Below are 23,645 nucleotides of genomic sequence, written 5' to 3'. Positions count from 1 at the left end.
TTTTTGCTTACCTGCAGTTTGTAAGATTGGTGTTGAATTGAGATGAACGTGTTTCAGTTCTCTCCAGTAGCAAGAGAGTCACTTTAAAAATAAAATGAAGTTTTTCGTGTTTGGGGAGGATGTGGGGAAATGGAACCTCATATCCAGCTGGTGGGAACGTGAACCGGTGTGGCTGCCCTGGGCACAGCCTGCTCAGTGTGATGGGCGGAGCTGCTCTCTGAGCCGGCCACTGCCCTCCTGGTGTCTATCCAGGAGAAATGAAGGCGTAAGCCACGCAAAGACTTGTACTAGCAGCATAGACAAAACAGCTACGTGACTATGTGGAAACAACCCCAGTGTCCATCAGCTCGTGAACGGATAAACAAAATGTGGTCCATCCTGATACTACAACGCGGTTGAACCTTGAGGCCACTGCCAAGTAAAAGAAGTCGGTCACGAAAGGCCCCATATTGTACAGTTCCACTTACAGGAACTGTCCAGAGTGGGCAGAGCCATAGAGACTGAAAGTAGGTTAGTTATTGTCTAGGCCAGAGAGGGATGGGTAGCCCTTGAGTACAGGGTTTCCTTTTGGGGGATGGAATGTTCTAGAATTAGGTAGTGGCAATGGTTGCACAACTTTGTGAATGTACTAAAACCCACTGAATTGTGCAGTTTAAATGGGCGTATTTTATGATATGTAAATTATATCTTTGAAAATGCTTTTTAAAAAATGTTTGTCAGCTATATTTCTGTTGTTATTGTGATCTGCAGGTTTATTGTTAAATTGCCCAGATGGACACGTTGATATTTGTGACCATTGACAACAAAATGTACTTAGGAATACAAACTGAAACGTTTTAAAACACCAATACTTTGTTTATGGTGTATTTTTACCTGTCTTATATTTAGGTTGAGTCATCAGGACATGAAGTTCTATCCACAAAGGCATAAATAGCATTTTCTTTAAACAGTCTTCTGCTTTGGGTCTCTGATTACCTAGCCGTCAGTAGCACCCAGCCCGTTCTGTGGGCCAGGCCTCCTGTATCCTCTCCTTCCTGCTCTCTTTTCCTCTCCCTCCCTCTTTCTTTCCCTTTTTTAAATTGTGGTAAAATACACAATATAAAATGTACCATCTTAGCCGTTTTTAAGTGTACATTTCATTGGCATTCAGTACATTCACGTTGTGGCCATCACCGCCATCCATCTTCAGAACTCCTTTCATCATGTAAAACTGAAACTGTCTCCATTAAACACTAGCTCGCCAGCCCTTGGCCTCTGCCTTCTCCCTTCTGTCTCTGTGAATTTGACTGCGCCGTGTGCCTAATGGAAGTACAGTCTCACAGGATCTGTCCATTTGTGCCCGGCGTATTTCACTCAGTACAGCGTCCTCGAGGGTAATCCAGGCTGTAGCAGGTGTCAGGATTTCCTTCCTTTTCAAGAGTGAATAACATTCTGCTGTGTGGATGAACCACAGTGTGCTTACCCAGCATCCATCAGTGGACATTTGGGTTGCTTCCATTTCTTAGCCATTATGAATGATGCTGCTGTGAACGTGGGTGTGCAAACATCTCTTTGACACCCTGCTTTCACATCTTTTCAGTATATACTTGGAAGTGGGATGGCTGGTCAGGTGGTAGTTGTGTTTTTAACATTTTGAAGAACCACTCTGCTGTTGTCCACATTGGCTGCATCGCTTTGCATCCCACCACTGAGCACAGGGTTCTGGTTTTTCTCGTCAACGCTTGTTTTCCGATTTTGTGATAGTATCATCGTGGGTGTGAGGTGGGGTTCTGATTTACGTTTCACCATGATTAGTGATGTGGAGCATGTTTTCATGTGCTTTTTGGTCATTTGTGTATCTTCTTTTGAGAAATGTTTACTGCCCTTTTTTTGTTGTTAATTTATTTTTGGCTGCGTTGGGTCTTCGTTGCTGCGCGCGGGCTTTCTCTAGTTGCGGCGAGCGGGGGTTACTCTTCGTTGCAGTGCGCAGCCTTCTCATTGCGGTGGCTTCTCTTGTTGCGGGGCACGGGCTCTAGGCGCACGGGCTTCAATAGTTGTGGCTCGCGGGCTCCAGAGCGCAGACTCAGTAGTTGTAGTGCACGGGCTTAGTTGCCCCGCGGGATGTGGAATCTTCCCAGACCAGGGCTCGAACCCGTGTCCCCTGCATTGACAGGTGGATTCTTAACCACTGCAGCACCAGGGAAGTCCCTACTGCCCATTTTTTAATCCCTGCATCCTCTTGTGTTTAAAGCAGCAGGTCTCAAGGTGTGTTCTTGAGACCCAGGGCCGCCCTGAGGTCAGTGCTCTAATGACAGTGACACTGCGCCAGTCGGCAGGTGTCGCCCACTGTATGTGCACCGAGAAATGACATCCGGGGTAGAGCAGGAAGATTCATAGTTAAACTTTATTTTTGGGTCTAGGTCTTTTTTTAAATATATTTATTTATTTTATTTATTTATTTTTGGCTGTGTTGGGTCTTTATTGCTGCGCACAGGGTTTGTCTAGTTGCGGCGAGCGGGACTACTCTTCGTTGAGGTGCACTGGCTTCTTACTGCGGTGGCTTCTCTTGTTGCAGAGCACCGGCTCTAGGCACGCAGGCTTCAGTAGTTGTAGCACACAGGCTCAGTAGTTGTGGCTTGCAGGCTCTAGAGCGCAGGCTCAGTAGTTGTGGCACACGGGGCTTAGTTGCTCTGCAGCATGTAGGATCTTCCCGGACCAGGGATCGGACCCATGTCCCCTGCACTGGCAGGCGGATTCTCAACCACTGCGCCACCAGGGAAGCCGCCCCCTTTTTTTTTTTAATAACTTTATCGAAGTATAATTTAAATGCCATAAAATTTGCCTGTTTTAAATGTCCAGTGATTTTTATTAATTTACCAAGTTGTGCACCCAGCACCACAGTCCAGATGTAGAATATTTCCATCCCCCCACCACGGCCCCTCAGTGTGTGTCTTTTCGAAACTACAAGTGCTCATGGAGCTCCTCTGCTGACACTGAGGCATGAGGGGCGCCTCCAGGGAGGGTGTGCCAGGTGTGGCTGTGAGCCCAGACGGCCAAGTCTCCTCCAGGACACCCAAGAGACCAGGACAGTGACTGTGCTAATGGTAAGGTTCAGGCTCTCAAGTGAAAATCAGAATTTTGGAGAACTTGACGGCTTCGCAGGGTTTGCTGACTTTTCCAGGTGACCGTCATGTGATGTCACAAAAGCATACCTGGGTAGAAAGCCATTCACAGTTCAAGGTGGACTGGTGGACCTCCGCCCAGGAGTCGGAGAAGTTCAGTGATAGGACTGCAGCTCGCTGTAACAGAGCCTCAGAGGACACACAGTGTCTGGAGAGGTTGTCATGGGTGTCCCCAGGCCGGCTGCACCTCCTTCTCTGAAGCCACCCAGCACAGCAGATGGGGTGCAGAGCACAGGTGTCTGTGAGAACCCAGCTGTCTTTCATTCTAATGTCCAATTAAAGAGATTTGCAAAAAGGAAAATAATGCTACTCCTATCGCTAAGTATTCTCAAAACGTTTTCATAAAACTTTTATGTTCACAACTATTGTTAACATAAAATTACATACATTATATTTTATGTCTTTAAATTTTCTGTTTTAATTTCCAATATAAATATATCAATTAATATAATCAGTTATTAGATATCGATAAATCTAATCATTACAAAGGCTCTTTGGGGGTCCTGAGACCAAAAAGTTACAAGAACCACTGGCCTGTGTTGTTCACAGAGAAGCAGCGCAGAAATTATTTTAATTCTTTCAGCTACCATAATGACTGTATTCCTTAAGAAGTTAAAATATCTCAGAATACTGCTCAGTATGACCGTAATTGTCTGTCACCGTTCTCTGTGAAATAGGAAAGTACTTGAGTTTTTTGTGTTCTTTCATTAAAAGTTTGTATGCGACAGTTCATTGGATTTTATGCCTGTTAGAATAAGCGTTTCTAGATCTTGGGTTGGTCTTTAAGATTTAATTATTTGATTTTTATATATTCTGCCTTCCTTTTAGGAAGTAATTTTTAAAAACCACGAAGCACTTTAAACTTCTTTATTTTATTTCGACAATCCCTATATTTGTTACTTATTCTGAGTTGTTCAGACTAACAGGAAATGGGACCAAAGAATACTTAAGTAAGACCACTACGTCTTATTTAGAAATAAGAAAGTCTTTGTTTAAAATTCTAGTGTGAAGCAAGCATTTTGTATGGGAACTAGAGAGAGAGTAAAATTATTTCCACTGTCGCAGTGGGACGCATTGCAAATACGGTGACATGCGGCTTAGAATGCCATCTGGAGGCGCCACGCTGACGCCGGTCAGACCAGCAGTCAGAATTTTAAGGTCTGTAGTGTTTCTGGACCCACCGGCAGCCACGCTCGCACATGTGCCCGCAGAAACAGGCACTTCCTGCTCCCCTCACACCATGAGCGAGCTGGGCTCCTTGGGCTGCTGTGTGTGGTGTGTTTTCCTTTCCTGTCGTCTCTGTGTTCCGGTCCTTGGTTTCTGCTGAGACTCAGGTAGGCTTTCTCTGTGGATGTGTCTGTTTCACTGGTGGAGTTTGGGTTTGTTACTTTTGAGCTTGCAGGTTCCTTTTTTGTAGGTATATTTATTGTGTAGTGAAGAAAAGCAGGGCTCAACGCAGAGCGTATCATACAACCAGGAAAAAAATGGGGCTGGATATACTGATTGACTGATCGATCGATCCCCACAAATGGACCACTGCCTTTGGTGCAGGGCCCTGGAGATGGGGGAACATCACTGAGTACCTTTCTGAGCACTTGGATGCCTTTGCTGACCTGCATGCCCGTGCCTCACCGCGCCCCGCACCATACTGCCACGCTGCATCCTTTTTTTGTTTTTTGGCCGTGCCACGAGGCTTTCAGGATCTTAGTTCCCGGCCCAGGGATTGAACCCGAGCCCCGGCAGTGAGAGCGCCGAGTCCTTAACCACTGGACCACCAGGGAACTCCCAGATCCTTTCTCCTTGTTCCCTTTGGGCTCATATCCCTGTCCACGCAGAGTCCTTACAGAATAGTAAGACTCTTTAGTCATCCAGTCACAATTGCAATCCACATAAATTTTGTGTTTGTGAAGTTTCATTTAGAAGCAGAAGACTATACAATTTTTAAACCAGTAGATCTATTTTTGCTTCCATTTCCTGGAGAATTTTTTTTTCCAAACAAATTGCTTTTTAAAATTATGAAAGTTGGGCTTCCCCGGTGGCGCAGTGGTTGAGAGTCCGCCTGCCGATGCAGGGGACACGGGTTCATGCCCCGGTCTGGGAAGATCCCACATGCCGCGGAGTGGCTGGGCCCGTGAGCCATGGCCGCTGAGCCTGCGCGTCCGGAGCCTGTGCTCCGCAACGGGAGAGGCCACAACAGTGAGAGGCCCGCGTACCGCAAAAAAAAAAAAAAAAAATTATGAAAGTAATATGTGCTGACAGAGTCAAAACTAACAGTTCGGGGTGTGTCCTTCCAGGCTGTTTTCTGCACAATTAAAAATTCACTTTCCAAAAGGCTGGTGGGATTACACTATTCTTGCTGCTCTTCCTGCCTGCAGGTGTGGGACATCTGTCCTTGCCCATGTGTAGACTGCCCACACTTCTTCCTGGAGTAGTCTCCTCCTTCCCTTTGGAGGCCAGGGGCCCAGACACGTGCAGTGTGGACCTTAGCACTCTGGGAGCGGGCGCCCGGGGGCGGGCGTCTCGAGGGCGATGCCCCTGCCCTTGCCTCTCGCCCTCCTGTCTCAGCTCTGCTCATCCACCTGCGCCTCCTCGCTCCCCTGCCAGCATGACAAACGAAGGAGCTCTTTTTGTCAGTGGGCTCAGGGGTGATGTTTTTGTTTTGTTTTGAAAATTTTTTAAATGCAAAAAGAACAGAGAATCACAAATACTCATTTATCTGCTACCCACATATTTATTTTAGATTTTAAAAAATTATAGAAATGCTGTGGTTTACATTGTTAATACTTTTCTGTGCTTACAGTTTTCTACAATGAGCTTTTGTTACTTTTTAACTACATAAGCAGTGTGGACCATGCCATGAGTTTATAAGAGTCAAGCGTTGAAGAAGTATATGATGTTTTGGAATTCTTTATTTAGAGATATGACTGCATAGTCTTTTTTCTTTGAAACTCTCTGAGTCTCTGGGATTTTGAACCCCCTGTAGTATATATGTCCCAGGCTCTGACTTATATGTGATCTCTCAAACACTATTAGAAATTAAAAAGTTAGTTGGTTATTTTTGCATTCTCAGAGAAGCAATTTTTTTAAGCATACTTTATTTCATATTTAATTTGGAGCATTGTATTATTAAGTTGGTTTTAATACAAGTTTAAATATTCATAATGTTTAAAAGGTAAAATTTAGTGTTTCTTTAAATACCAAGTGATTATTTCTCTTTAATTTACATGATACAAGAAAAAACGTATTTTGTTGACAGAAACATTCAAATGGAATATCATGTTTAGAAGTGAATATACATTAAAAGATGGCTTACAGTTTAACTCATGCTAACCAATTGAAAATGTTTTTAAAACCACTTAGATATTGTATGCCATATTTATTTTTTAAGCCTATATACATATTACCTATTCAAAAAATTAAATTTTAAAAAAGTGATTCACTCACTAATTGATTTGAAAATGTAGACTTCTTGCCTCCCGTGCTGGAAAGTCAAGTGGTTTTCTTGAATAATCTTGGTGTTCTGTTGCTGAATAATGCTAAAAGTTGACCTTCTTAATTCTTTGTTATAAAGTATAAACACCCAATTTATCACTGCTGTCTATGTGTTTTCTCTCTAACGCATTTTTTTTTTCCTCACTGACAAACTATTTATTGAATTTTGTCATCAGTGTGGGATGTCTCTTGTCGTATCTTAGAATCCTAGGATTCAGGGAGGTGGTGAAGTGGCAGTGGTGAATTTGGGAATCTGGTCTCCCAAAAGTACCTGCCGCTCTACCCCTGATTCCGCAGTGGCTGCCAGGCGGATCACCCCTCCGCTGGAGCCATCCCGCTCCACGGCCAAAGCGAGAGCATTGGCAGTGAATTGCAGACGTTCTTCCTTGGTCATGCCCTCCCGGTAGGTAGCATCGACATAGCCATAGATATAGGAGCTCCCGGAGCCCCCGATGGCAAAGGACTGTCTTACCATCATACCCCCCATGGGTACCGAATACACCTGCCCCCCTTCTTGGGGGTCCCAGCCCGCAATGATGATTCCTGCCATCAGGTCTTCTCGGTATCGGTAACACATCTCCTTAAAGAGGCTGGCTGCCGTGTGTACCAGCGGAGGCTCATTCAGCTCGATGCTGTGGAAACCAAGCTGATAAGTGGCTGCGTCAGCTACTGCCTGGGTATCAGCTGCTGAGCCTGAGCGGCAGCAAAAAATACGGTCGTGAACAGGGGTCAGCTCGTCAGTCACTCGACTGGCGATGCACGACCCCGTGGTTGCTCTGGAGTCGGCTCCTAGAACCACGCCCCCTTCAAATTGCACGGCCATGCTAGTGGTCCCTGTTGAGACTTCTCGGTTTTCCCAGTCAGGGGTAATGGCCTCAGGCCCCCAGGCTGGCGCTGGCCGTGCTCTCTAACGCATTTGTTTAAGTACCAGAAATAGCCTGAAGTGGTTTGGTAGGAGAAATGCAAATGTGCGGAGCTGGTAAAGACCACCCTGGCATGCACGTGCAGAATTCTGATCATTTTCGTGCTTCTGCTTGATTTCTGTTTCAGTACGGACAGACTTTTGAGTCAGAATAACGACCCTGTCGGTGCACCTGCAGGTTCCCCAGGGCGCGTGTGTCCTGAGCAGCAAACCCCAAGGCAGGGCCATCCCAATCATCAGGGCGCTCTCGGGCTTCTCTGTTTCAGGGGAAATGAAGTGTTCCTATGGTGACTGTGGGACAGGGGCCCTGCGGGAGCCCTTTAGAAGGTGCCGCTCGCAGGACAGTCCCAGACCTTCCAGGCCTGCCTGCTGTGGCCTCATGGGGTGGCCGCGACCGCGCTCGGCCCGCTGCCTGGCTGCCTGGCCCAGCACCGGGGGAGCAGGGGGAAGCTGACCTGGGCGCTTGGGCCGGGCGCCCCTTCTGACCTGGCTTTTATTTCCGTAGGGAACTGTACCTGGGGCATGAACTGCAGGTTTATACACCCTGGAGTCAACGACAAGGGCAACTACTCCCTCATCACCAAAGCCGAACCTTTCCCGCCCAACGGTGCCCCGCCTCTCGGACCTCACCCTCTGATGCCTGCCAACCCGTGGGTGCGTGAACACCTCTTCCATTGCTAGCAAATCACACCTAAGCTCTGTGACCCTCTGACTCAAAACACACTAATACGCCTTGTATGGCAGGCGTTTCTGCCTTCTAGCTGCTCTGGTGTCTCCAGGTAGAGTTCCCCCAGGCTCAGGGCAGCTGGGTTGGGCGGAGGGCGGCTTGGAGGAGAGAGCAGGCAGTAGCCGGCTGGTGTTCTACTTGGTGTTTTTGCTCCCCCGTTTCTGTATAGATTTTAAAGTTTGCTTGCTCTCTTAACTTTTCCCTTCTCATTTTTTAACAGGGTGGGCCAGTAGTTGATGAAATTTTGCCTCCACCCCCTCCAGAGCCCCCTACAGAGAGTGCTTGGGAACGAGGACTCCGGCATGCAAAGGAGGTAACGGAATCAGCAGAAAACCCGAGAAGAAAACTAGTGGCGGTCCTTGCGCACAACTAGCATTTCTGTCTCTCCGAGGCCTGCTAGGGCATGACTGAGCCCAGGCGGCCAGGGAGGCCCCACCAGGAACACGGCCCACGGTCTTCCTGGGGCTTGCAGTGCATCGAGCCGTGCCTGAGCCAGGGCTGCAGCCCCTGGCCCCTTGGCAGCACTCCCCAGAGAGTTAGTGCTCCCGCTGCACCCTCTGCGTCTGGAGAAGCCGTCCTGTCCCTGGAGAAGCGGTGCTATGCCGGCCTCCCCTCTCCCCCCGCACTCTAGGCCGCACCCGGCCTGGGTGCCCGGGCTTACCCTTCTTGGCTCTGGGGCTGCCTTCCCTTCAGGGCGATGGCAGACTGAAGCAAAGCTGTCCCTGCCCTCGGCACACGCTCCCCGCCCCCAGCCCTGACGCGCTCCCGGTGCCTCTCCTGTCCGGAGCGCACCTACCTGCCTCCCCACTGAGGGCACGTCTGGAGCCCCCTGGTTCAGTGCCAGTACTGGGAACAGGGAGTCACCACTCTGTCACCTCTTCCCAGACCTGGGTGAGCTCTTGAGTGCAGGGTTCACTGTGTCTGCAGGGACGGGGCACTCCCGTTCCCCAGAAGGGTGCGTGGGGTCCCGTGTCCACCCCCAGCGCGGAGCTTAGGCATGTCCCCAATGAGTGCTCGGTCGTGCTCTCCTGCCACTCCAGCCCAGGCTTCCGGGGTCAGTCGGGACAGGATCCCCTTTGTTTTCCTAACAGTAACTGGTGTTGGCTTCTCTCTTCTTAAAATGGTAGGTTTTAAAAAAAGCAACCATTCGAAAAGAACAAGAGCCTGACTTTGAAGAGAAGAGGTTTACGGTGACCATTGGTGAAGATGAACGGGAGTTTGACAAAGAAAACGAAGTTTTCCGAGATTGGAACTATCGGATAACGAGAGATGTCAGAGACACAGCGTAAGGAACGGCTCTGCCTCTTCCTTCCCTGTTGAGAGAGAATTTGGTGTCCCCAGCTGCGTGGGGCTTGGACTCTGGACAGCGGCAGTGCCGAGGTGACCCAGGGCGTGCTGGGGCCTGTCCACCCGCCAGCCTGAGGATGGCCTCCCCAGGAGCATTTCAGGCAGTTTGCAGCTGACTTTCCTTGTTGTTTTGCTTCTGGGGAGGACATGCTTTAGCTCCGTGGCTCGGAGAGGTTTTACAGCTGCTCCTAAAGCCCCTGGGGCCCCGTGAATGTCCTCCCCACTTCCCCAAGTTCCCCAGGAACCAGGAAAAGCTGTGAAATTTGTCACTAAAATCCGGGAGTATGGCAGGTTTCTTCATTGTTTCCTCCAGGCATTTTATCACTGGTCTTTTTTTTTTTTTTTTTGGCGGTACGCGGGCCTCTCACTGTTGCGGCCTCTCCCGTTGCGGAGCACAGGCTCCGGACGCGCAGGCTCAGTGGCCATGGCTCATGGGCCCAGCCGCTCCGCGGCATGTGGGATCTTCCCAGACTGGGGCACGAACCCACGTCCCCTGCATCGGCAGGCGGACTCTCAACCACTGCGCCACCAGGGAAGCCCTATCACTGGTCTTTTAAAACAAATTGCAGAAGTACATGCGGTTGAAACACCTGTCAGCTCTTGAGGAGCTGTGTAGCGTCCCAGGTGCAGCCCTCGGCTCCCAGCACGTCTGCTCCGGGGCAGGTGCCGCTTTGTCGCGCTCACCTCTCAGGACCGAGCGGGCCAGGCCTCTCCTGAGCAGGCCGGCCCAGCATCGTCTTACCTCACAGTGACGCCGTGCATGGAGGTTTGCTGCTACAAAGCACAACCACCGATTTCTGAGCGAAACGACAGTCAGAGGCTGAGAAAGAGACCCTAGGGTTGGCTCTGCGTTTCCAAGATCACCAGTGCTTGCCTGAGCAGTGTGAGGCTGGGAGCGTCAGGAAGGCGTCTGGCTGTTGGGAATGAGAAACAGCTGTGTCACTTGGTAGAGCAGCCCGGGTCACCCCGCCAGCACCCCGCAAGTGCTGGGGGAGAAATTTCCCAGAAAGCAGCCGCTGCAGGCCACACAGACGCAGCGTGGCCTGGTGGGGGCCTCGGACCTCTGCAAGCTCTGGGCATCTGTTTCCCCCAGCAGTTTACCCAACGGGAAGGGTCAGTCTGGAGCCAAGAAGTCCCTGGAACAGCCTCCAGGGCCATCTGCTGCCGGGTGTACACTTCCCTTCCCCGCGCCCCACCCAGGGTTTGAGTCAGGGACCCGTGCAGGTCCTCTGGGTCTGTGTGTGTGGGAGCTGGGGCCTCCTCTTGCGTCTTCCCAGGGCTTAGTCAGCTGTCCTGTCCTTGTGATTGAAGGCCCACCTTTATCACCCGCACAGGGGTCTGCTCCCAGACCTCCTGTTTTATTCAGCGGGTCTGTTTCTTCACGGGCCGGGCCATCTGTGATGTTGTGAGGTCGCGGAGGCTGTGTCTTTTTTTCCTTTTTTTCCTTTTCTATCATTTGGCCACGCCGTGCAGCACGCAGGATCTTAGTTCCCCTACCAGGGATGGAACCCGTGCCCCCTACAGTGGAAGCGCGGTGTCTTTAACAACTGTTCTGCCAGAGAAGTCCCTCGGAGGGTGTGTCTCTTTTTTTCCCATGGTTTCTTGGCTAGTCTTACCTGTTTCGGTGTCCTTGTGAACCTGAGGATCAGTTGTCTAGCTGCATAAAGAGATCTCATCAGCATTTTTACAGGGATTGCCCTAAATTTGTAAATTAACAAAGGGCTTTGTAAATTAACTGACTTCTTGGTGATGTTCAGTTGTCCTTTCCAAAGACAAAGGACGTGGTCTCATTTATTCACACGTGCTTTTGTGTCTTTCAAGAGTGCTAAAGTTTTCTGCAAATAGGTTCTGCACGTTTCTGATTAAATGAATTTTGTTCCTAAATATGTTTCCTTCTTTTTGCTAGGGTAAGAGGGGTTTTCTGTACCCTCTGTCTCCTGACTGGTTATTATCTTTGTACATAAGGGTGTTGGTTTCTGTATGTTGAGTTCTCCGCATCTGCCTTACTGGGCTCCTCTTGCCACTTGAATCGGCTTCACCGTCGTGTCTTGGCTTTTCGTGTACAGCATCATTTGATGTGCAGATTGAGGTGGTTCTGGGGTCTCCTTGTAGTCTGACCACGGCGGTGCCTGCAGCACACGGGTGGGCTGCCTGAGAGGCACTGGGCTTCCTCAGCCCGTCCGGATCTTAACGGGAATGCCTCCCTGTTCCCGATAAGTAAGGTGCTGGCTTTAGTTCTAAAGTGCATAAAAACATGTTATCACGTTAAGAAAGGATCACTTCCTATTTTCATTGAGAAAGGGGTACTGGATTTTTGTCACAAACGTTTTCATCATCTGTAGGTGTAATCCTGTGACTTTTCTCTGTAGGTCTGTGATTTTTTTTAGTATATTCATTTTCTAATATTGACTCAGCCTTGCAATGGTGGTGTGTTATTTTTTTTAATGTGGTGTCTGAATCTTTGCATATATCTTATGTAATGTTTTTGCATTAATATTCCTAAGTGATAAGCTTGACTTTTACTTGCTCTTTTTCCAGACTTGAGCCTTATGCAGACCCTTATTACGACTATGAGATAGAGCGGTTCTGGCGTGGCGGGCAGTACGAGAATTTCCGGGTGCAGTACACAGAAGCGGAGCCGTACCATAACTACCGGGTACGTGGGGCTTACGTGTGTAGGTCAGAACTTCACTGATGGACCCGTTAAAATCATCCCTTTTTTTTTTTTTTTTTTTTTTTTTTGCGGTACGCGGGCCTCTCACTGCTGCGGCCTCTCCCGTTGCGAAGCAGAGGCTCCGGACGCGCAGGCTCAGCGGCCATGGCTCACGGGCCCAGCCGCTCCGCAGCATGTGGGATCTTCCCGGACCGGGGCACGAACCCGTGTCCCCTGCATCGGCAGGCAGACTCTCAACCACTGCGCCACCAGGGAAGCCCTAAAATCATTCCTTTTTTATTTATAGGACTTTATATGAGCTTAATTGTGTGGGCGTGGTGTACTCATTTCAAGCCCCGGTTGACTGTTCGTGGAGAACTAATTCGGGCCCATGGACTAACTTTGTGGTGATTTGAACAGATTCTTCCTTGGGTTAGTCTGTGCTCTTGCCCTGTTTTTCACCGGAGCTGCTGGTTGGGTGACTGATGCCAGCGGCAAGGGGTGTGTCCCGCCCTCTTGAGCACATCACTCTTTCAGGCTCCTTAGGACCACCCTTTACGGGTCGTGCCGCCTCATGCGCTGGCTGCCTGGGCCACTTCCAGCCATTGCTGTTGGTGCTTCTCTGAGATGTAGTAGATTTGTGAATATATGTGCTTCAGTCTCTGAGTCTCTGACTGTATGCTTTTGGCGTGAAGCTGCCACTTGGAAGAGATCTGTTAAAAGCAGGTTAGCAGGACTTCCCTGGTGGCGCAGTGATTAAGAATCCGCCTGCCAATGCGGGGGACTTGGGTTCGAGCCCTGGTCCGGGAAGGTCCCACATGCTGCGGAGCAACTAAGCCCGTGTGCCACAACTCCTGAGCCTGCACTCTAGAGCCTGTGCTCCGCAACAAGAGAAGCCACCGCAATGAGAAGCCTGCGCACCACAATGAAGAGTAGCCCCCACTCGCCGCAACTAGTGAAAGCCCGCGCACAGCAACAAAGACCCAGTGCAGCCAAAAATAAATAAATAAAATAAATAAATTTATTTTTTAAAAAAACAAAACAAAAAACAGGTTAGCAGTTTTTGTGCCACGACTTAAGTCACATTCGTGAGTTTTTTGGAGCAAAGGGAGCTGACTGTCGGGGAACCCATCAGATGGTGAGCTTGTGGTGAGAAGGGGCCCCTGGTTGACCACGCTGTGCCCTCTCCCCGGCAGGCAAAGCAGACTCCTCGCTGGGGCCGGCCTGCGGTTCCAGGCGCCTCGTGACAGCCGGGGCAGCCTCGAAGGGAGCAGGACCTGCTGGGGTCCCTGCCACCACGTCCCCCGGTGCCCCAGGGCCAGGCTGCCTGTGCAGAGCCCAGTCATCTCCGTCCCTCGACAAGAGCTAAGGCCAGAGAGGGCGCTCAGCTCCCAGCGGCCTGGGTGCTGATGTTAGAAGGGCAGGCTCTGCAGGGCACCCCCCGCCATGTGGCCTCAAGTCCGTTTCTAGCGCTGAAACAAGCCCGCACCCCGGCGGTTCTGTCTCCTCCTGCTCTCGTGTGTCCTCCCCGCGCCTCCCCTTCCGAGTGGCTAATCGCGGCATGTGCGTATGTTTGGCTTTTCCACGAAGGAAAGGGAGCGGGAACGAGAGCGAGAGAACAGACAGCGGGAGCGGGAGCGCGAACGGGAGCGGGATCGGGAGCGGGAGCGGCGGCAGCGGGAGCGCGAGCGCGAGCGGGAGCGCGAGCGGGACAAGGAGCGGCAGCGGCGGAAGGAGGAGTGGGAGCGGGAGCGCGCCAAGCGGGACGAGAAGGACAGACAGCACCGCGAACGCGACAAGGAGCGCGAGAAGGAGAAGGAGAAGCCCAAGGCCCGCTCCCCGCAGCCACCAAGGTGAGGCGCGTACCTTCGCCGTCCCCGGGCCTGGGGGCAGGGACGGGGGCTGCGGGGCGGGTGCGGCCACGGTGTGGCGCTCCAGGAGCTGGGATGCTGGAGCTGGAGGCCCGGGTGGAGGGCTGGTCCTCCCTGCTGGCTCTGGGCTGTGCGCTGGCAGGAGGCGCTGGGCCCAGGGCCGGAGGGGGGGCCCGGCTCTGGGGTTTCGGGCAGCCTTTTGGCAACAACGGCGCAAACACGTATTTGAGTGCCAGCCCAGGACGTGGTCCTCACCAGAAGATCATAGCACTGGCTGAAGTGTGTATGTCCTGTGTGTCTTACAACTTTGTTGAGCTGTAAGTCCCATATCATTCGGTGCACCCATGTAAAGTGTCCAATTTCGGTGGTTTATACCATAGTCACAGAGTCGTGGTGCCGTCACCACAATCTTAGAACACTTTTGTCTCCCAGAAGGAAACTCATACCCATTAGCTGTCATTCCCCATTTTCCAGCCCCTGGCAGCCACTCAGCCGCTTCTGTCTCTGTTTCATATAAATGGGGACATACAATGTGTGGTCTTTTGTGATTGGCTCCTTTCACTTAGCATAATGTTTTCCAAGCGTCAGCCACTTTGTGGCATTTATCAATACCTTGTTCCTCATTATAGCCAAATACTATCCCACGTGGATGGACCACATTTTGTCTATCCATTCGTCCGTTGACGGACACTTGGACTGTCCGGACATTTTGGCGACGGTGAATGTGGACATTTATGTACAGGTCTTTGTGTGGACATAGTTTTCCTTTCTCTTAGATATCTATGTATCTAGGAGTAGAATTCCTGGGTCACGTGCTAAACATGCTTAACTGTTTGAGGAGCCACTAAACTTCCACAGCAGCTGCACTATTTCACGTTCCCACCAGATATATGTGAGGGCTTGGATTTCTTCCTCACCCTTGTCAACACTTACTATTACCCATTTTTTAGGTCCTAGCCATCCTAGAGGTTGTGGGACGTATCTCATTGTGGTTTGATTTGCATTTCCCTAATGACTAACAGCGTGGAGCATCTTTTCATGTGCTTGTTGCCTGTTTGTATATCTTCTTTGGAGAAATGTCTATTTAGATACTTCGCTTGGTTTTTAATTTGAGTTGTAAGAGTTCTTTATATTTTCTAGGGACAAATCCTTTATCAGATATCTACTTTACAGCTACATTCTCCCATTCTGTAGGTTGTCATTTCACTTTCTTGATGATGTCCCTTTTCTTCTTTTTTTTTTTTTAAGGAAGACCTCTTATTTTTTCCAGCTTTATTGAGATACAGCTGACATATAACATTGTGTGAGTTACAGGTGTGTGATGTGGTGAGTTGATATAATTACACATTGCAGGACAGTTCCCACAATATGGCTTGTTATCACGAGCCTCACATAATTGCCTTTTCTTTGTCAAATATTAATTGACCGGGTATGCAGGGGTTTGTTTCTGGGCTCTGTATTCCACCCATTGGTCTGTGTATCTGTTTTTATGCCAATACCATACTGGTTTGATTACTACGGCTTTATAGTACAGCTTAAAATCAGGAAATGCGATGCCTCCAGCTTTGTTCTTCTTTCTCAGGATTGCTTTGGCTGTTTGGGGTCTTTTGTGGTTCCATACAAATTTTTTTTTTTAATACACTGACACCAAGCATTGTAAATGGATGGCCACAACAAAAGCAACAATGTTGCGATTACAAAACACGAAACACACTCACACTATGTCATAATATTGACATTCAGTCCAGGAATCCCCCACTGCAACAGCTCCTTTACTTTGCAGTGAAAATTGATTTGTATATTTTTTGCCTCTGAGTCCTTGTGGGATTTTTTTTATTATTATTCAAACAGAAAGTCACAAAAATTATAATCATCCTCATCAGTTCACTCAGTCCCATCTAATTAATTTTTTTTATCTTGATCTTTTGTTAGCACTTTTATGAGTTCATCAGTTTTCCATTAGAGTTCTGAAAATGCTTATTCATTCAGTTCAGCAGTATAGTCAGTTACCAGAAACCTGTACTTGTCAGAATCTTTTCCATCAGTTCCTTGAAGATGAAACCCTTCTATAGGAACATATTTGCGAAAGCATCAGAGTACACCTGGAACTGTCTGTAAATGACAAAAGCCTTAAAAATGACCACGGTTAAAGATTTGATGAAAGTTCATAATAATTCAATTGACAAGGAAATTTAGTTATTTCTGAGATATACATTTTAAAGTAATAACTAGAATAACTAAATCCTAAATTTTAGGATTGTTTTTTCTATTTCTATGAAAAATGCCATTGGAATTTTGGTAAGGTTTGCATTGAATCTATAGATTGCTTTGGGTGTTACAAACATTTTAACAGTATTAGTTCTTCCAATCCATGAACGTGGAACATCCTTCAATATTTTGTGTCTTCTTCGGTTTCTTTCATCAGTGTTAATAATTTTCAGTGTACAGATCTTTCACCGCATTCATTAGATTTATTCCTAGGTATTATTTTCGATTATCAATAGGATTATTTCTCTTTCAGATAGTTTGTTGTTTAGTGTATAAAAACACAACTGATTTTTGTATGTTGATTTTGTATCCTGCAATTGTACTGAATACACTTATCAGTTCTAACAGTTTTTTGGTGGATGAAACAAGGCTCTCATCCCTAATTCTTGTCCATTCGTTTGGACAAACTTCCGTCCTGTGTGCAGTTCTGTTTCTGAAAGTAAATGCCAGGACTGTAATCTTCCATTTTAGTTTGCGGTCAGCGCCAGATCTCACGGTTTTCATCCTCTGGATTACAATGAGCTGACCTCCTTGAACTTACTGTATTTTTTCCTAACGTTGGGCAAAGTGAGGTTTTACAGAACACTCAGAGTAGGTCATATTTTAGACGCATTGAGAGAGTTCTTTCTTTCGTTTAATTAGTTTATTTTTGGCTGCGTTGGGTCTTCATTGCTGCACGCGAGCTTTCTCTAGTTGCGGTGTGCGGGAGCTACTCTTTGTTGCCATGCGCGGGCTTCTCAGTGCGGTGCCTTCTCTTGTTGCAGAGCACGGGATCTAGGCGTGCAGGCTTCAGTAGTTGTGGCACGTGGGCTTCAGTAGTTGTGGCACACGGGCTTCAGTAGTTGTGGCTCGCGGGCCTTAGAGCGCAGGTTCAGTAGTTGTGGGGCACGGGCTTAGTTGCTCCGTGGCATGTGGGATCTTCCCAGACCAGGGCTCGAACCCATGTCCCCTGCATTGGCAGGCGGATTCTTAACCACTGCGCCACCAGGGAAACCCAGAGAGAGTTCTTTCTTTAAAAGGCTACTTTGATGAATCTTTTTACATTACAGTAATCGCTCTTTAAGTTATCTGAAATTTATATATCCGTTTGAGTGTTTGAAGAGCTTTATTTTGATCTTTCTGTTGTTGGTCCCTTTGAAGCCCCTTTTTGGTAGAAGCCCTTTGCCCTTCTGTTCGTACCCGCCAGCTGTTCCACCTCTGCACCGTTCACCGTGAGCGTTCTGCCCCAATCTTTGCTCTGCCATTGCCCCTGACTCCAGGGCTTCACCCACTGCTCGGAGGGGTCACCCCACTCATTCCTGTCTTCTCACCCTGCTTTACTGTTCTCACAGCTCTTATCACCCCCTGACCTCACAGTACTCGCTTATTTATCTGTTGTCGTCTGTTGTCATCTGTGGCCCTCGTGGAGTGGAACCCCCAGAGGGCACTGCAGTCTCAGGGCCCGGCACAGTGGGAGCGCTCATGAGCACTTGACAGATGCCGTCGTGAGTTTCGGGTTCATGTGACACAAGAGAGCGTTCTGCTTTCCAGGTGATGGCTCGGGTGTCACTGTGTGTGGCTCTGTGGATTCCTGAACCACACGAGCAAGTCCACTCCTGTGCTTTCACAGTTCCTGAGCACGTTTCCTCCGGCTACAGGCCGCCTTCCCCAGCCCTACTGGGACGTCCTGCTCATTCCCAAGGAGCCGGCTGACTCTTCCCAGGTTGATGTCTGTATTTCCAGCTCAGGGGCATCTCTACACGAGTGTGGCTTTAGGGACCCTGGGGAAGGGCAGGCCAGCTGCGTCTGCGTGTGAGCACAGATCCACCCAGCTTACGAGGGGTCACGTCTCGATGGACCCGTTGTACATTGAAAATGCATCTAACCTGCCAGGTGTTGTAAAGTGTGGAATAGCTCATGTAATTTACTGAACGCTGTACCGAAGGTGAAAGCAGAATGGCTGTCTAGGTCCAGAAGGGTTGTTTGGTTTAGCGGTTGTCTGCCCTTGTGGTCACGTGGCCGATGGAGACACTGTGGCTTACTGCCCGGGCAGGGATCCAAATGCAGAATTCAAAGAACAGCTCCTACTGAGGGCATGACACTTTCGCACCACTGAAAGTCAAAAAATGGTAGTCAAGCCATCGTAACTCAGGGACCATCTGTAGCTCGTGGGACAGGCGCCTGTGTTCACATCCCAGGGCGGCCTGGCCTCCCCACAGGGAAGTACAAGCAGATCCAGAAGGAGGGTTTTTTTAAAGGCGGTAGCACGTCTTGGCCTGGCCCCCAAGCAGCAGAACACAGTGAGAACAGCCTCCAGATCTGACGTTTACACAGCCGCAGGGTCTCCCATGAGGCAGGGCTCAGTGAGAAAGTGGCTGAACTATCGGGTCAGGGTTCAGGAAGCTTCGTGAATTCTTCCTAAAATCAGATGCAGCTTTTCTCATGGGCCGACCCGCTCTGCTGCCGGCCTCTGACCTGGTTTGCTTCCTTCTGTTGGGCTCAGCTCTGCTCCCATGGGGCTCCACTCCCAGCACCTACTACCCTCGGGGCGGGGGGCACTCCATCACTTGGGTTAGGCTGGCTCGCTGGTCTCTGGAGTCTTGAATTCCATCTTTGATCCCCCTGGCTGGGGCCCCGCCAGCCCGGTGACCAGTCTGGAGGGTGGGGTTTCACCAGAGCACAATCTCCAGCGTGGCCCCCTGTCTCCTTTCCCTTGATCAGCCGTAGCTGAGTGGCCGCTTCCTTAGGAGGTGGCCAGACGCCCCGCTGCGCCTCCCTTTCATAGAAGAGCTTGCTTATTTGGCCTTCGACAGGTGGGGAATCTTTCTTTTTTTAATAAATTTATTTATTTTATTTATTTATTTTGGCTGTGTTGGGTCTTCGTTGCTGCGCATGGGCTTTCTCTAGTTGCGGCGAGCGGGGGCTGCACTTCGTTGCGGTGCGCGGGCTTCTCGTTGCGGTGGCTTCTCCCATTGTGGAGCACGGGCTCTAGGAGCGTGGGCTTCGGTAGTTGTGGCACGTGGGCTCAGTAGTTGTGGCTCACAGGCTCTAGAGCGCAGGCTCAGTAGTTGTGGCGCACGGGCTTAGTTGCTCTGCAGCATGTGGGATCTTCCCAGACCAGGGCTTGAACCCGTGTCCCCTGCATTGGCAGGTGGATTCTCAACCACCTTCCCCAGGGAAGCCCCCGGGAATTTTTCATCAACAGCTGAATAGAAAGAACTTTTCTCACCTGAGACAAGAGACTGACAAAGCTTCATCCAGAAAGACCACTCGGGAAGCTCTTGTCTCCAGCCTCTGTGTGAGGGGCTCTGGACAGTGGGGCATAGTCTGTGCCGGGATCTCACTTGTGGGTCCTGCGGATGTACGTGGGGGAAGATGATGACAGAGTGAGCGTGGTGATGGGTCTTCCGTTTCATCTGCAACAGCACAAGCTCCCTAAACCCGCCTTGGGGCCGGGAGAGGGAGGGAGGCGGGCGCACAGCAGGGTGGGCACTGCCTCCGCCCGGCGCCGGCAGGACCCAGGGCTCCCTTCTTACACCACCTCCGACCCCTGCCCCTCACCTGCCCGAGCTGTCGCCCTGAGACACGTGGTTGGTGAGCTGCCTTCTTCCTTTTGGCTCTTCTCCAGACCCCCGGGCCGGACGCCGTGCCGCTGTTTGGAGATGGCGCTACTCCTTTCGTCCAGGTTTGCCTTCGTAATTAGGCCTTTGGAGACGTTTTGCGCACTCTGTGGCTGGGCTGTTTCTAGACTAGAGCAGAACCTTTCAGCCAGCTCTGTGGTGGGGAAGTCCCGCCTGATCTTTCCAGCCAGGCCAGGGGCTGTGCTCTGCCGGGTGGGGCGCCGGCGGTGGTTAGGATGTTCTCGGCACAGGCAGAGGGGTTTCATTCCAGACAGAAACGGTACCCAGGACCTTCCTGCGGGGATTGCCCAGCCTGCCTGTTAGCTCTAAAGCTGTCTACTGAACGTTTGGGTGTAGTGTGAGGTTTGGTGCCTCGTGGTTGAAACGGCCCGCTTCTCATTTCCCGGGACACCAGTAGTCCTCGTGAGGGAGCGCTGTCCCCGCTTCCTCACACTCGCTGGAGCCCGGCAGGCTGTCACTTCAAAAGCAGGGAGGTGCCCTGCTCAAGCGTGCCCACCTGGGGATCTGGGGGCAGGCCAGGAGCCACTGTTCTCGAAGGCCCTGGGGGCGGGGAGGTTACTGTGCGGTTGACCAAGCAGCGGCTGGACCCCTGCCCGTGCGTCTCCGTTCGGCTCACGCTGGCCCGTGGGCCGAGGCCGCCTGGCCTTCCGCTGCTCTGGAGACAAGGGTTATGGTCGCTGCGGTCTGCTCTGACCGGTCCGTGGGACTCTGTTGTCTTTGCACAAAAGTGCATGTCAGGTTCGCTCTGCTTTGGGCGCTCTTCCCTCCGTTCCCCTGGATGCCGCTGTTCCCGCTCCGGCTTCAGCTCCTGCCGCGCTGGCTCCGCCTTCAGGGCCGTCCGTCTCATGTGTGCAATTCGTGGCTTTCAGGAATTTGAACACCACGAGCTGTGATCTGTGTAGACCCCCGTGGTGGTGTCGCCTGCCTTTGCTAACTCGAGGGTGTCAGACGCTCGCTCTGGACCCCTGCCGCGCTGTCCCCCGGCACCTCCCACTCCACTCTGTCTCGGGCCTCGTGCTTAAGGATTAGGTCCCCGGCACTGACCTTTCTGTTAGCAAGAAAGACGCTCCCTGAGAGCTCAGGAAACCTTTCTTTATCGTTCTCATCTCATCCCAATCTATCCTGGTCACGGCTTACCTGCTGACCTGCTCTGAGAGAGTCACCGTGCCCGGGGTGTTTTCGAGGAAAGGTGTACCTGTGTTTTAACTTCGTGCCTAACGCACTGAATTACAGAGACTGCCCGACTGAGAAGGTGGAAAGACTCATGGTCTCTCACGTGTTCTGACCTAACTACAGACGTGCAGGTTGCAGGTGGATATGAAAGCAGTCAGGCCGTGGCTGCACTTCACAGTGGGAACGCCATGGGGCCTGGGGTCAGCACAGAACGGAAGGCGGCTTGGGAGTGGGCTTGGGAATGATGGGGCCTCACCTTGGAAACAAAGTTTTCACGACCCCGCCCACAAATTGAAGTCCAACCTCGCGTCGGAGTTGAAGTATGTTTTCAATATCTGAGGATTAAAGCAAGAGGCCTGTGGTCCCAGGTGCCACTCACTGGGCACTGCCCTCACCTTCCCAGGCCCCCTGGGGAAACTGAGTAGGAGTGAGGGGGCAGGAGCGTGAGTAACGGGGCCTCTTCCGTCCCCTTTTCATCTGCGTGCGGGACCCTGGGTGCCGCCAGCCTGGCGGAGGCTGGAGGAGGGCTGCTGACAGCCGGGCAGGTCATGCAGGCTGATGGCCGTCCTGGCTGGGGCCCTGGGAGCCGGCTCCACGTCCACCGGGCCCCGGGGCGACATCGTCCAGCGCTTGGGAGGCCAGCAGCTTCGAGGGGAAGGGCTGAGAGAAGGCCCTCGGGAGGCGTGAGCGAGTCCAGTCGGGAAGAAGCCACCCGGGTGCTGCCCGTTCCCTCTCCCTGTGCCTCTCCCACTCTTTCACCCTTCCATCTTAGAAGAGAACCTTCCTCCTTTTTATCTTTTCTTTGACCCCAAACTGGGCTTGCTGCTCAGGCTGGAGTCTGCAGACACCCTCGCTGTGGCCTGCCGTGCCTCTCACCTCTGCCCTGGCATCGCACGGGGCCTCGGGGGCCCTTTCTCCTCAGAGTCCCTCTCTTGTGGCCTTGAACAAAGGGTCAGGTGCCTGGAAGATAAGATTGTCGTGTGGCCATGGTGGGGTGGGCTGCTCGGAGATCCCTAGAGGGTGTTTCCCCCTCTCTGTTCAGAATGCAAATTCCAGATCTGTTCTGTCAGTTTTCGATGCCAGCGTGGCTGGCAGTCGTCCCCCTCCCAGCTGTCCCCGCTCCCTCGGGTTTCCTCCCGTGCATCCCCAGCTTCCCGTCGTGGAGCGGCCCGTGCGCCGGCCTTCGGTGGCTGGCCCGTGGGGAGAGCCTGGCACGCCTGCTCTTTACTGCAGTCCAGTATAGTTGCTTGTCTGGCTGCCAGGCTTTCCAGGTTTCTTTTGGCTCTCCTCTGGGGTGTTGTCAGAAAGCAGAGGGACAGGCTGCGTGTCATGGGTACCGACCTAGGCCCCATCCTCTGTCACGGCTCCCCCGATGCCTGAGTTGGGAGCTGACCTGCTCTGCCTCTTCCCCGCCCTTCCCCAGTAATATAGGAACAGTTTCCCAAAACAGGATTGTTCATGAACTCTGTTGACACTCCGAACTGACCTGGCTGCATCGTGAATCACACCGTTGGCTTCTGTCTGTTTCTCCCTGTGTTAGAAGAGCCACAGGTTGACAGAGCTGGGCCATTCTGATGACTTATGAAAAACCTAGTGATCAAGGTGTTCCGCTTTCTGTTGCATTTTTAGAATGAGAACAACACAGGAAGTGTAAGGGTGAAAGCTGCTTGGGATGGCCCGGGCCAGGCCAGTCATCAGGCGGGTTTCACTCCCTTCCTGGACACTTCCAGGAGGACTCACTGAGGAGCTGATGGGGCAGTGGCGCTCAGCATTTGCGGCTGAGACTATAGGGATCTTATGCCTCAGTTTCGTGTGTCCTTGGGGCGATTTTAAATGTTGGGTGTTGTTCCTGGGGTGGGACTCTTAGCAAATAGTAGGCGTAGAGCTTGCTCGTTGGTGGATTGATTGAAAAGTGCTGAAAATATCAACAGGTGTTCGTTGTTGTATGTTATGACGTAATGTAAGTAGATGCTGGTGATACAAAATGTATGTAATTCTAAAACTCTAGTCCCAAAAGGCAGGACCATTTTTGAATAAAACTGTGATGTTTTGTTGGCACCCATAGAAGGTGGGAGTCGAAGGCAAGACACAGTTCTTAAGTCTGACAGTGCTCTAACCCAAAGCCCAGCAGGTTGGGGGCAGGGCTGACAGGCACCGCTACCTTGTTCTTTAGGTCAACGGACAGGACACGCCCAGAACCCTCTGAAAATTGAGAGTATCTAGAATTGTGACAACGCTGTGGTCCTGTGTGCAGACAAGATTCTAGAATAGGAGAAGACAGAGTAATGGGAGAGCACAGCCTCTCGGAGTAAGAATGTATATGCCCCAGAGACGGCATCGCCCACAAGCCATTCTGGAACGGAAGTGGGTCCACTGGCCTGCGGGATAGTGGGCAGGAACGTGCACCAGGG

At 50.9% G+C, this 23,645-nt stretch overlaps 1 protein-coding gene and 1 pseudogene across 2 annotated transcripts in view; one reads left to right on the top strand and one right to left on the bottom strand.

The window, feature by feature from the left end:
• The window catches only part of ZC3H18 (zinc finger CCCH-type containing 18), a 51,183-nt gene that overhangs the window by 16,680 nt on the left and 10,858 nt on the right, over positions 1–23,645 (top strand). For both annotated transcript variants that reach the window (XM_027118985.1, XM_027118986.1), the window contains 5 exons: positions 8,081–8,229; positions 8,523–8,615; positions 9,430–9,587; positions 12,188–12,305; positions 13,893–14,155. In XM_027118985.1, coding sequence (XP_026974786.1) covers positions 8,081–8,229; positions 8,523–8,615; positions 9,430–9,587; positions 12,188–12,305; positions 13,893–14,155 — 781 coding nt within the window. The remainder of the gene's footprint in view (positions 1–8,080; positions 8,230–8,522; positions 8,616–9,429; positions 9,588–12,187; positions 12,306–13,892; positions 14,156–23,645) is intronic.
• LOC113627347 (proteasome subunit beta type-6 pseudogene) lies at positions 6,868–7,673 on the bottom strand (annotated as a pseudogene).

This window comes from Aethalodelphis obliquidens, unplaced genomic scaffold (genome assembly GCF_003676395.1).
Source record: "Aethalodelphis obliquidens isolate GAN/ISIS:26980383/991018 unplaced genomic scaffold, ASM367639v1 scaffold20, whole genome shotgun sequence".
NCBI classification, from domain to species: Eukaryota; Metazoa; Chordata; class Mammalia; order Artiodactyla; family Delphinidae; genus Aethalodelphis; species Aethalodelphis obliquidens.
Note: the sequence above shows the minus strand (reverse complement) of the source record. Positions and strands in the feature narration are given on the sequence as shown.